General features: G+C 34.3%; 1 protein-coding gene across 2 annotated transcripts in view; it reads right to left on the bottom strand.

The window, feature by feature from the left end:
- Nucleotides 1–5,694: 5,694 nt before the first annotated feature.
- The window catches only part of LOC107670427 (CTD small phosphatase-like protein), a 57,362-nt gene continuing 49,839 nt past the window's right edge, over nucleotides 5,695–13,217 (bottom strand). For both annotated transcript variants that reach the window (XM_016463031.1, XM_016463030.1), the window contains 3 exons: nucleotides 10,498–10,590; nucleotides 8,843–9,028; nucleotides 5,695–6,622 (listed from right to left, as the gene is read on the bottom strand). In XM_016463031.1, the coding sequence (XP_016318517.1) occupies nucleotides 6,497–6,622; nucleotides 8,843–9,028; nucleotides 10,498–10,590 (405 nt within the window). In that variant the 3' untranslated portion in view covers nucleotides 5,695–6,496. The remainder of the gene's footprint in view (nucleotides 6,623–8,842; nucleotides 9,029–10,497; nucleotides 10,591–13,217) is intronic.

Consider the following 13,217-nt stretch of genomic DNA (forward strand, 5'->3'; position numbering starts at 1 on the left):
TAGCACCGCTGTTGCTAAGAAACTGGGGCGCAAGAATATTGACTGAAATCTAGTGTTGAGGGTGGAGCATGAACAATTTAGCAGGATGTAGAAGACAACATCAAAAAAAAAAAAAATCTAGTAGCAAAAAAATCTACTAATATACTAACTCTAAACAAACAGAAATATGGAATCAGAAAATGGTATACAGTGAGAAAACAGACAAACTAAAGCACAGTTGTGATCATACTGTATATATGATCCAGTCTCAATAGCATTTAATCTTTTGCATGATCGTGTTACAGTAATAACATTCATGATTGCTCCCTGACAAACAGCTCATTACTAAAGAAAAAGCACTATCTACTGTACAAGCACTTCATATTTAATAGTTTTGTGTGCTTTCTGTCCTGAATGACTGGTTTTCCTGTCTATTGACAAAGCTTTTTAAACAATAGTCAGCACAGGCTTTTCCATAAATCCTAATCAATGACATAGATTAGTCTCATATTTCCCAGTGTGAGTTTAAAAATGCAGGATCTTTTGATTTGATGTGACCAATTCATACATTTCTGTTCCAAATAACATCTAATCTGGAATATAACCGAGTAAAATTTCCATCAACGAGTCATTAAGATTTGCTTGCACTGCAAAGAAGTAAATTATACATTAAGATATTGTAAACTGTTTTTTTTTGGTTATAAGTCAATTTTAAAAATGTAAAACTTTGGCACATACTGTATCATAAGTTTTTTTTGGTTATAAGTAAGTCAATTTTAAAAATGTAAAACTTTGGCACATACTGTATCATAATTATGATTATATAACATATCCTTCAAGGACTGTATATGTACGTGATCAATTGATCGTTTAAATAAGGTTTTTCTTACCTGTATGCCTTGCACAGAGGTATTGTTCAGCGTAGTAATGTATTAATGAGTTATGAGGAATCTCTCTGAGTGGTTTCCTCTCCCTCTGTACATAGTTAATGTGTGCTGATCAGGGAAGGGCTTGTATCTGTCCAGCCCTACAGGTGAGAACACACCTTAATGCCCACACAAGACTTTATATGGACAAGAACAGGAGTTCCTTTTGACCTCTTACGTACATAACCCCACATAAATAAACCTTTAGAAACAAACCAACACAAAAGCCAATAACTGAAGGCTAAAACTATACATGTTTGTCTGTTGTGTAATTCCAAAATGATCATATCAGAAATTAAATCAATACATTTAAGAATTTAGAATCTAGACTTTTATTTATTATTTTAGAGGAAGTGCCAAACAAAAGGAAATAATACTTTTATTTAGAAAGGATAAAGCATTGATTAAAAGTGACAGTAAAGACATTTATAATGTTAAAAGTTATATTTATTTATTATTATTTATAAAATTATTTAGTTTTTTTAAAAACTTTCTATTCATCAAAGAATCTTGGGGGGAAAAAAATCATATTTGGCAGCACAATGATTTTCAACACTGATAATAATAATAAAATGTTTCTTAAACACCAAATCAGCACATTAGAATGATTTCTGAAGGGTTATGAGACAGTAGGCTAATGACTGCTGAAATTCAACTTTGCCATCACAGGAATACATTGCACTTTAAAATATATTAAAATAGAAAACTTTGTAATAATATTTCACAATATTACGGTTTTACTGTATTTTGATCAAACAAATGCAGCCTTGATAAGAATAAAACATGTCTTTTAAAAAACATTAGGCTAATACACTTGACCAACCTCCAATTGTTTGAAACTGGTTGAGATCAGAAAAGGAGGACTTCTAATAATTCAGCTAAAACATTATATCACAATACTCTTCCTCATGTTGCTTCAAACTTGTATGACTTTCCTCCATGTGTTTTACAGAATAACCTGGTCAGTGGCCACTCTTTTCAATACAATGTACAGTAGGGACTGTCCAGAATGACAAAAGAGGACGTAATTCACAAGGACTTCTATGATATATTCCGAGTCCTCTTAAGTTTTCCTCAGTAGTCGGATCTTTTCAATAAATCACTATATTCAGGTGTGAACGATTCAGCTGCAGCAGTATGTTCGTTTTTTACCTTGAAATATCACTTCTAACATCATTCTGATGGACATCTAATAAGGCAAATGGCTTCTGCTTCTTTCCCATACTTCCCCATATGTCTCTTCCAGTGTTGCCAAACCCCTCCCTCAGAAAATCTCTAGAACCACCCTCAAAAGTCTCCATTTTTCACAAAAAGTCGCCAAATATGAAAACAAAGTAAATACAGGTAAATTTGGTAAAGGAAAGTAAATATATATATATACTTTACAGATGATAACAGTATAAAAAATATAACAAAAGATTAAATATAACAAAAAATTCTGAAGTGAAATTAGGAAATGCTTGTGATCTGCAAGCACATCAAACATGATGGAAATGACGGAAAGGCACAATGTTGGGAAGTTGTTTTGTGTCACCAAAGTGCATCCCTGCTCAAATACAACAGATAAGAGATATTATTATTCTCCAAAAACAAAAACTTTATTCATACAAACGTATTTCAGTCAACACACACTATTACTACAAAGTAAGTGCAAAATACTGCATCCCAGCACACATGACATGATGATGCACTCTGTCTCTCTCTCAGTATCTGGTTGACATGACTGTGCATGAATTGTGGTATAACTTGTGTGTCCGTGGTTAAAACAAGATGTTCATTTTTGTCTCCGGCATCTTGATTGATGCTTATAATGAAATTGTGGTGTGCGTCATGGCAGGCGTGGCCATCCCCAAATCGGCAACACTGGTCTCTTCTGGAAGTGTGTAAATTTGGTCAGCGGGTACGAAATTCCGCGAAAAGGGTGGATTGCTTTACGGCAGCAATTGGGACAGTGATAGATTTACGACAGTGAATTTCTCTCACTTAACTGTAGGGGGCTCCAAAGTCGAAAATACACAACTTCTTACAGTTGCTTTAACAGCTCACTGAAGGGGAAGATTATTCATAAATAATGAAATGCATGAGTCATATGGACTACTTTTATGGAGCTTTTTGCATGCTTATTGAAGCTCGAAAGCAGCAGTCCACATTAACATGAAAAAAGCGACCATTACTGATATTTTCTAATTTTGTGTTTCACAGAAGAAAGAATGGCATATGTGTTTGGAACAACATGAGAGTGAGTAAACACTAACTGATAGTTCATAATTAGGAATCGCCTTCATTATCACATATTCTCTCAGTTATATAAAACAAGCTCGTTTGAAGTTGGTGGAGGTCAGAGAGACTCGTGCGTCTCTCTCCAGCTCTGGATTCCTCTCACATCGGCTCTGCGTCTCAGCTCTTTCACGCTCAGATCACAAGGAACGCTTCAGACGGGAACGCCACACAGACACTCAGGAGAGCCAGAGAGAGGAGACGGTGATTAATCTCTTTCACTCCAGCAGATGGGGAGAAAGAGCGAACGAATCCCCTGCGAGAGGCTCTTGGACAGATATCAGAGGCTTCCTATGGCAAACGGCCCATCAGCCACTAACAAATAAAGATGAGTAAGTGGCAAAATGGTGCTTCATTTAGGTTTAGAGGCTTCACCTTAATTGCAGGCCAGAATGCCATTCTGAGGGAGACGGAGACAGGTGGGCGAACAAACTCTCAAAGTATTGTCTGTGCAGAAAAGCAGAACATTTAAAGAATAAAAGTGTAAAGGCATTTATAACAAGGAACAAAAACTTCTTTCCTGAGTGATAACAGCAGTTTTACTGATTAACAAGATCTATACTGTATAGCCACCTGTATGCCTATCCATCTACAGTTTCTATCTATATACATCTAAATGTCTGTCAGTCTATGTCTGTCATCTATAAATCTTTTCATCTGTCTGTCTGTCTATACGTCATATATCTATATATTACTCTATCTACCTACCTATCTATATGTCTATCCATCTGTCTCTTTCTATGTCTAACCTTTTATATCCACCCATTTATCCATCTACCTACTTATACATCTACTGTATACATCTAACCCTGCACATACCTATCCATCTTTCTAGCCATCCATCAGTATATCTACCTAGTCTATCCTAGTCTATTCTAGTAGTCTATCTACCCACTACATACCTACCTACCTACATCTGTCTATCCATTCATCCATACTGACCTATATAGACATATATTACTCTATCTACCTGTCTGTCTCTCCACCTCTCTATACATCTATCCATCAATCTTTCTATCCATCTACCTACCTACCTACGTCTACCTATCTACTATTCTACAACATCTATCCATCTATGTCTGTCTATACCTCTATCCATCTATCTATCCATTTGTCTCTTTCTATCCGTCTATAGTTCCATCTTTAATCTATCATCTACTATAGGTTAAATATAATGAATATATCAGCATTAATTATAGATAATAATGAACTTAGAATTTATGTACAGTCATGTAATATATGGCTATATGTTTTTTTCATTTGAGTCAATGTGAGTTCTGAGGCATTTGAGTTCTAATGCGAAAAAACTCAATGACACTGGTTAGGGCAACAGGGTTTGGGCAAAACTAATTATGTTTGTCCCAATGTCATTTAGCAGCCGGTTAGGTAATCAGTGTTTATGAAGCAACACATGCCCAATGCAATATGTTGGTGGTACAATAAAGAATTAAATTTTCCTGCATTTATCACTGTATAATGTGCAACCTTTAGGATTTAAGAGTATTTTGCTTACTAACTGCATAAAACAGTGTGTACAGCACACATACAGACATGGGTGCACACTGCACACACACACACATGCATGACAATAGCAAAGCAAACAGATATGACTCATTTGAGCAACCCAACATGAGAGAGCTCATATTCAGCTGTTCCTTTCATTCACCGTTCCAGAGACGCCTTAGGCAAACATTTCTCGGACAGCACCCAAATTCAAAATGTAATTTTATACTCTCAAATACACAGCGCTGTTTTCATCTCCAAGAAGTAAAACACACAATGCATAAAGCTCAAGGTCATGTGATTCACATAGGTTCCCAAGTACCATATTTGGATATTCTTAAGTTAATCATTGAGATCAGGAATTTCTGACAGCGCAAATACATTGTAAAATGTGTTGAATCAAATTTTGGTCTGGTTCTATTTAAGTCAGAGAAATTATTTACATTAGGTTACACCAACAAAAGAGTCAGTACAGGTCAAGCTATTTTACTTTTCACTTTTACAGTATAAACTGACACACAAAATGTTAAATATTTGTGAAATAATGTGAAAACCATCTTACCTTTCTCAAACTCTAAGGTGAACAGAATAATTTAATAATGTATAAATGCACAGCTGACCGCCACCACATATATTTCCATGGCTACAAAAAGAAAATACCTGCTTTTCGCCCAAGTTTTACCACCAGAAATGACTATTTACTGTCACAAGTGGCCTTTTGGTTGCTGCTCTGTAAGTGAACCGCTTAAAGTTCGTGGCAAATCATGCAGCAAACTAACCGAGCGCTCAGAGTTTGCTCATTAACTACATTTCACACAGCCCACATTTCTGTGCACTCCATTCTTCACACAAAATCTTGAGGAAAACCGAGCATATTTAAATTCACTGTACTGTAAAGGTGGTGTACAATGGACTTATTCTGTGTAATCCACTCATGGCTTCCCAGCATCCCTTTGGAACTTAATCAAGTGCAATGCACACAAATAGACACAAACGTAAGCCATTCTTCATATTGATTGCATCTTTTATTTTAATTATGATGATTATTAATTTCAGATCCTGACGTATTGGATTGTTTATTAACTTTCACATTATATTGTATTATCAATTCAAATCACAGTTGGGTAATAGATGCAAACGTTTCTTTTGAACACAATGCTTATATGCTATATTTTCAAAGGCATACAAGAACCCAAGAAAATAACGGCATCTTTTGCCCGATAATATCATTCAGTCCAATGAAGACTTCTGACCGTCACTGAAAACTCTTCATGAATGTTAAAAGACTCAAACGTTCGCTCTTACAGTAAGTGTTTGCTTAAAGGTTTCGAATTGTAAATATGCAGCATACAAAAACTCATTTGTGTCCCCATAAAAACAAGTCAGAAGGCACTTGGTACGAGAGAACGAGAAAAAGTAAATCACAGTTGTTGGAACTACAGATGACGCCACGGAAAAGACTGCCTGCATAGCCTGAACAGAAAAAAAAAAAGTTCAAAGTGTTTTCACACCAGTCCACAAAAATAGTACGTCTTGTTCTTTTTCCTGGTAAATATACTCAAGGATAGTAAACTCTTGTGTTTCTCTTAAAAAACAATGCTTTTTTTCTTCATTCTGCATCAAAAGTTGAAATAAACTAAGTGTATATATTTGCTTGCCAAGGAATTATGTTGGCCGTTGGTCCACTGAGGGAGATGGAGTGGCGTTCGTTGGGTGAGTGGTGTCCTCTAGAGGCCAGGGCCAAACGGTGGCTCGGCCTGAGATGGCTGGAGGGGGTGTTTGTGTTTGGAAGGCAGTGCTGGACCAGTATGCTACCTGGCCCTCAGGCTCTGTAACACACTGAAAACGTCCATCTCTTTGCTCAGGCCTTCAAACAGTGGCAGTAAATCCAGCAGCTCGGTGTCTGTCATGTCATCAAACCACGACTGCACCGGCACCTGCAGACACACAAACACCATTACAAGATGACACTTTAAGCACAAGCTGAAAACACACTTTTTTAAGCTAGTAGCTTTAAACAATAAAAATACCATTTGCAGTTCTTTAGATTATGCAAAGAAAATTGTTTTTATTAAGAACCATTTGATCATTGAATAGGGTCTCTTAATAAGGCATAAGAAATCCCCTGAAAGGAATAGTTCACCCAAAAATTAAATATTTTTTTTTTTTTTTTTGCTTTATAAAAAATAAAAAAAAAACTCTTTATAAAAGGCCTCTTTAGATCATTGATGTCCTCTATAATACTGAAAATCCTTCATAATTTTGTTTGTTTAAAAATATGGAAGTACTAAGGATGCACAATTTGTGGGAAAAAAAAAAAAGGCAATTTTCTAAAAAAAATAAATAATTATATACATATATAACTGTAATAATACTGTAATTATTATTGTTGTTGGTTTCTTATTGTATTATATTTATTGTGACTAAAAACACAATAAGAAACAGAACTGTAATATTTCACTGTAAAATAAAGTGTTAAATACAATTTTTAAAAATTTATAATAATTTATTATTTTATTTTACAGTACAACTGTTAAATGTCAAGTCAAGTCAAGTCACCTTTATTTATATAGCGCTTTTAAGTGTGTGACCCACATTCACAGCATTTACTGCAAACTGAGCTGTTCCACGACAATAGCTGGGTTTCCGTCCAAACGTGAAGCTGAAATCATTTGGTGACGTGATACAGACATGTAATGCGGTCAAGAGCTGCCTGGAACTACGTTCACCACACCTTAGAATGTTCGTCAGCCAATCAGATTCAAGCATTCAACTTCCCCGTAGTATAAATATGGATATGTATATACAAAGACTATAGAATACCCAACACATGTCACTCGTATAGTTCTGAGACGTGCTCTTAGGACTGCGCATGCGCACTGGCTGATCTAGCCTGAAAAATAAGCTTTTTATAACGCTATTTGAGCAAAAGAAACACCATTTATGACAGTTGTTGTCAGATTTCTTTGGTGATTTCAAATATCAAAATTTAATCGTAAGCTTAGCGAACAGTTTTGGAGAATTTGATGTTTCCCCATACAAAGAGATAGGAGCTGCACTTGCATGCCCGAGAGGCATTTCAAAGATGGCCGCCGAGTGACATGACTTTTCTTAAAGAGACTTTGGTATATAACGTATATTTTATTTATATTTCTATGTATATTTTACAAACGTGTGTGCGTGTGTTTGTGTGTGTGTGTGTTTGTAAAATGGCACAGCTTTTTAAATATCTGAAAGTACACTCTTAATATCAGTCAGTCAAGCATTATAATATATGATAATCAAGTATCATTCAATGATAGAACTTTAGTATAAGAATTAAAACTTGGTAACCATATATGAATGCATATTAGGGAACACATACACTGGTAAAAAATGTGTAACCTGAATGCACTGTAAGTCACTTTGGATAAAAGCGCTTGCTAAATGCATAAATTATAAAATTATAATTAAAAATTATATTAGTCATTTTAACTAAACTTAGGACTGGTGGTGGTGCTTTTTTGGTCATTCAGTTTCTCTGTAAAAAAATGAGGAAAAACAAACAATAATACTGATAAGATAAATAATACTACGAATTCTACTAATAAGAACAATATAAAACGCAGTAAGGATTAACAAGCTGCTGGATTCATGAATATTAATCAGGTTGCATGCGTTCGCTCGAAATGATTTGCTGTAATCAAAACAGGGACGATAATAGGTGAGCGCCAGCCAATGAGGCGCGTCAATTCTGCATGGTACGCAAGACTCTCTCGTACTCTCTCTCTTTGCGTGTGAGAAAAAAGCAAAGTGACGGCGAGTACAGTACAGACGGCCTACAGTTTACGGTGCGTCAAATACAGGTGCGCTGCGCATCCACTGAGATGAATTGAAAAAGAAAAGCGCTGATCGCTTGATGGAGTGTGAAATTCTGAAGTGCTCAGTCAGTGTGTTCGGCGAGTGAAAATATATCTGTGCTAAACTTATACTTAGCCTCCAACTCACACACTGGCGAGAAAAATATGAGAATTGATTAGCCATTGATTAATATTAGACATCATTTAGTCACCCAGAGTAAAGGTTTAGTCGCATATACGAGCGATTTACTTATATAGTAATAGTGTATTCTGAAGCTGTAATGTCAAATCAAATGCCAGGTCCACAGTGACACGTACAGCGTTTTCTGGATGAAAGATGTAGGAGGCAGGTGAGTTGTCCACTATGATGACTTTGTTGAGCTCTCGGCCCAGTCGGCTGAGGTCTTTGACGTAGTTCCCCCGGTGGAACACACAGGATTCCCTGAAGAGCCGTGCCCTGAACACACCCCACCGGTCCAACAGGTCTGCTACAGGGTCAGCATACTGCAAGATCAAAATAGAGATGAAACAATACAACAATCACACTATGACCAGACAGACTAACTTTCCCTGTCTGCATTTATACATAGAAGACATCAGTATTTTATCTCTGTCCTGAAATGAAAACTAAAAAAAAAAAAGTAAAGAAAAGAATATCATATATGTATATTTAATAGATATTAAATACATTTTAAAATATTTAGCAATTTTAAAAAAGATTTAATATTTATTGCAAAAATATATATTACAAAAAATTAAATTACAAAACTGCAGCAAAGCAGAGTGTCAGTAGCACTCAAGCATGCTATTCTTGCAAAAACAAAAAAACAAAATAATAATAAATTTAAAATGAAGGAATTCAGAATACTTAAATTAATTAAAATATATAAAAATAAAATTAAAAAATATATATTTTTCGTATCTGACTCAAATCCAGCCCCCCAAAAATATGAAATAATAACTTGAATAAATATTTTTGAACGTAATCATAATAATAATAATTTAATACGAATTAATGAATTAAATGTGTTAATAAATAAATAAATATATATATATATATAAATAAATAACATACACTTTATGTATCTGACACAATTCCAGCCAAAAAAACTACATGAAGTAATATATAATTTTTATAAAATAATTTTACAAACTTAATCATGTAATAATAATAATAAATGAATTAATTAAAATTGCAGAAATAAAGTAAATAAACAATAAATAAATACTTATGTCTCTAACTCTGAAAAAAAAAACTGAAATAATAAATATTAAATTACTTATACATTTATTATTTATAAATTACTTATAAATAATAAATTCTTTTTTTTCAAACCCAATCCAAAAAACATATAGATTTATATATGGATTTTCGTTTATGGATTTAAATCTGATTGATTCCCCCCAGCTTTTGAAAAACTGGGAGAAATTTGCAATAAAATAAGATGTCATTCTACTTTGACAAGGAAGCAGTTTTCTTGCTGCTGTAAATGAACGTTTGGCAGGAAAAGGATTTTATATTAATACCAGTGGTGCATAATACATCATCTCATGAACAAGATAAACGATTATCAATGCATGAACCAAACTCATTGCAAACTTTCTGGCTCAGTTTCCCAAACATCATTTTTTAAATATATAGGTATATATAAATTACACAGAACAGCGAAATCGCTCTTAACAACATTAAAGTTCCTCAGAGAATATCTCACAGGAGATGGATTCTGGGAGCTCCACTGACTTCACTCCATCACTTATTTGCATAACGTTCAACTTTTCTCAACTTTCTCATGAACATTACAATGTTAACATTGCTAATGTCAACTTTCACTGAAAAGGACTTCCTTCGCTAAATCGAGCCTGTAAAATATTGACTAATTGACCAAATATTGAAAAATACGGACTAGAAATTGCAAGCTGTTAGTCCTAAAGATGGTTTATATGCAGTCTAAAGAAAGCTTAGGAAATCTTACCTTAGCCAGGCTGGCTGTAAAAAGAACACATTCAAACAGTTCGCCCATTTTCTGCAGAAACTCATCCACGTGAGGCCTCTTCAGTACGTAGACCTTCAAACAAACCAAATAAACAGCTATTACTGAAGGAAAGAAATCACTTCTGATTTCTGCAGACAGAAGAGATGCTGAAATTGAACTTTCCACAAACCTCATTGTAGAGTTTCAGTCTTCAACTTGTAGTTCGGTTGCTGCAACCCAGTGCAAGTAACCAAGAACAGGCCAACCCTGATCCACAAAGCCTATCCTGGATTACTTGAACCAGGTACCAGCCACTTCGCAGATGTTTTCCAGCAACAAATGAGCCATATTGACTCACACACAGATTTACAGTCAACACACTTCAGACTCCCCTCAAGCGTGTTTACTCTTTCGGGCTGTGTTCAGACTGGTGACATTTGTTTACTTCAAGTTCGTTACCTCGAGCGAGTGCTGTTGACTACATCGTACCCAATGACTCGAGGAGAATGATAAAAAGGAAATGAGTTCAGATTCCGACTGTGATTTAGCATGAACCCTTTGGGGCCACTCACATATTACTGCTTCTTAACAGATGAAAAGACAAAGCCTCAGAGGACACATGTTGGAAATAGTAAGATATCATTACCGCTGATGTCTTAATACAGCAGAGAATGCACAGAACAGTGAAGTCGCCGTCACTAAGATGTAGTTTATGTTGCAATTCTTAACTTTTTTACAGGAATATTTCAGGTTCAATATAAGTTAAGCTTGATGTGGCTTAATGTTGATTACCATAAAAATTGTTTTTTTACTTTATTTAAAAGAAGCAAAAATTGAAGTTACAGTGAGGCACTTATAATGTAACTGAGCAGGGTCAATGCATAACTGTTAAGATAATATAAATTCACTTTAAAAATGATCACAGTTTTAACAGTAAACTCCTAATTGGTTAATTGTAAACAGTTTACAGTAAAATACTGTTAAATGTACAATTTTGGGAAGCGAAAAAGAACAAGTCTTAACTTTTTCTTATCAATTATGAACATTAGGGTTTTTGGTTACATTTTATGTTGTTTATTTTATTTGCATGTAATGTTAAAATTATGCTGTTTTGTATGACATCATGCAACTATTAGTATTTACCTCAGCTTGTGAACAAGCTAGTTGTGATGAATTGTGATTCATCATGTGTCTTTAATCTTTACCATCTGTATTTTTAAAGTGGTTGTCAGCAGGGACGTGCACAGACATTTTGAGGGGCAGGGGCTCAAGTGGAAAAAAGGGCACTTCTCATATTTATTTAATTTTTTTTCTAAACAAAACGTTAAATATATTAGGGGTGTGAGATATTGACAAAAAATATATCTCAATATTTTCTGAGATTTTATCGATAATGATAATTAGACAATATTTTGCTGAGTGTGTTATTGTGCTGATATCTTAAGGACTATCGTGGACAGCTGACTCCTAAAGTTTTTGATATTCTGCATATTCTGTATGGTAATCAGTTCACAGCAGTGATAGAAATTAATCTTTTCCAATAAGTTTAAATTGATTTTTATCTTATGGCCATTTTTACCTTTTTATAAAGCCGTTTTTTCTAAAGGTGTACATCATATTTTGAGTCAAATTCTTGCATTTAATCAGTCAATTATTATAATAATAATAATAATAATAATAATACATTTAGGCTGTTACTAAACAAATTAAATCAGTATCAATAAAATTAATCTTTGCAGATCTTTTCCAATAAGATTTTATTGTTTTTTTTTACCTTTTATGGGTATTTTTACCTTTATAAAGCCCTTTTTTCTAAAAGTGTGCATCATCTTTTCAGTCAAATTCTTAAATTGAATCAGTCAATTAGAATAATAAGCCATTTGCGCTGTTACCAAGCAAATGAAATCAGTACTGACAAAATTAACCTATGCAATGCAGAGGAGAAACAGAAGCTGCATCTGAAGTGGCATTTAGATGCATTTACACACCGTTTAATGCAGAACAGGAATGCATTTAACCTGCAGTTACAAATGCATTAATACTGTTTTGAAATTTTAAACATAAAACATTGAATACTGATATTTAAAATTATAAAAAAAATTATAAAAAAATGAAAAGATACTTGAACTGTAAAATTAAAACTGCCAGTAGGTGGCAGCAAGTCACTGTTAATGAGTCATTGTGACTGAACTGAATCATTTAAACGGGTGATTCATTCAGGAATGAAACACAGTCATGTTGCTCAGAGACGCAAATTGGAATTATATATGTTGGCGAAATACAGCAAAAACTGTCAATATTGTGTCTAAAACGTAAGAGTCTTAATATTAAATTCTTGTTTATTAAACTGCTGTATAAAATCAATATCACGTTTGTAATCATGCTGCTTTTTGGTGGAAAAAACATCAGTCTTAGCGTGATACTGATTAACTATATGAAATTATAAAAATATATACATTTCTGCCCCCATATCTTGAATTTTGTGATCATTCTAAACCCATTTTAATAAACTGAATCATGCAGTGAAAGAACGCGCACTGGTCTAACCTACTAGACTTCCTATAGTCTTAAGCCGGGCTCACACTGTGCGATTTTTAAAAGTCCTTTAGGATTGTACTTGTCAGACTGTACGAACATGATGATCATGTCACACTGTGGGATCTCATTTGTTATTAATGTCAGACTGTAGGACAGTCAAGACGCATTAAAAACGAGTGCGC

Source organism: Sinocyclocheilus anshuiensis, unplaced genomic scaffold, assembly GCF_001515605.1.
Source record: "Sinocyclocheilus anshuiensis isolate Anshui unplaced genomic scaffold, SAMN03320099.WGS_v1.1 scaffold1177, whole genome shotgun sequence".
Lineage (NCBI taxonomy): Eukaryota > Metazoa > Chordata > Actinopteri > Cypriniformes > Cyprinidae > Sinocyclocheilus > Sinocyclocheilus anshuiensis.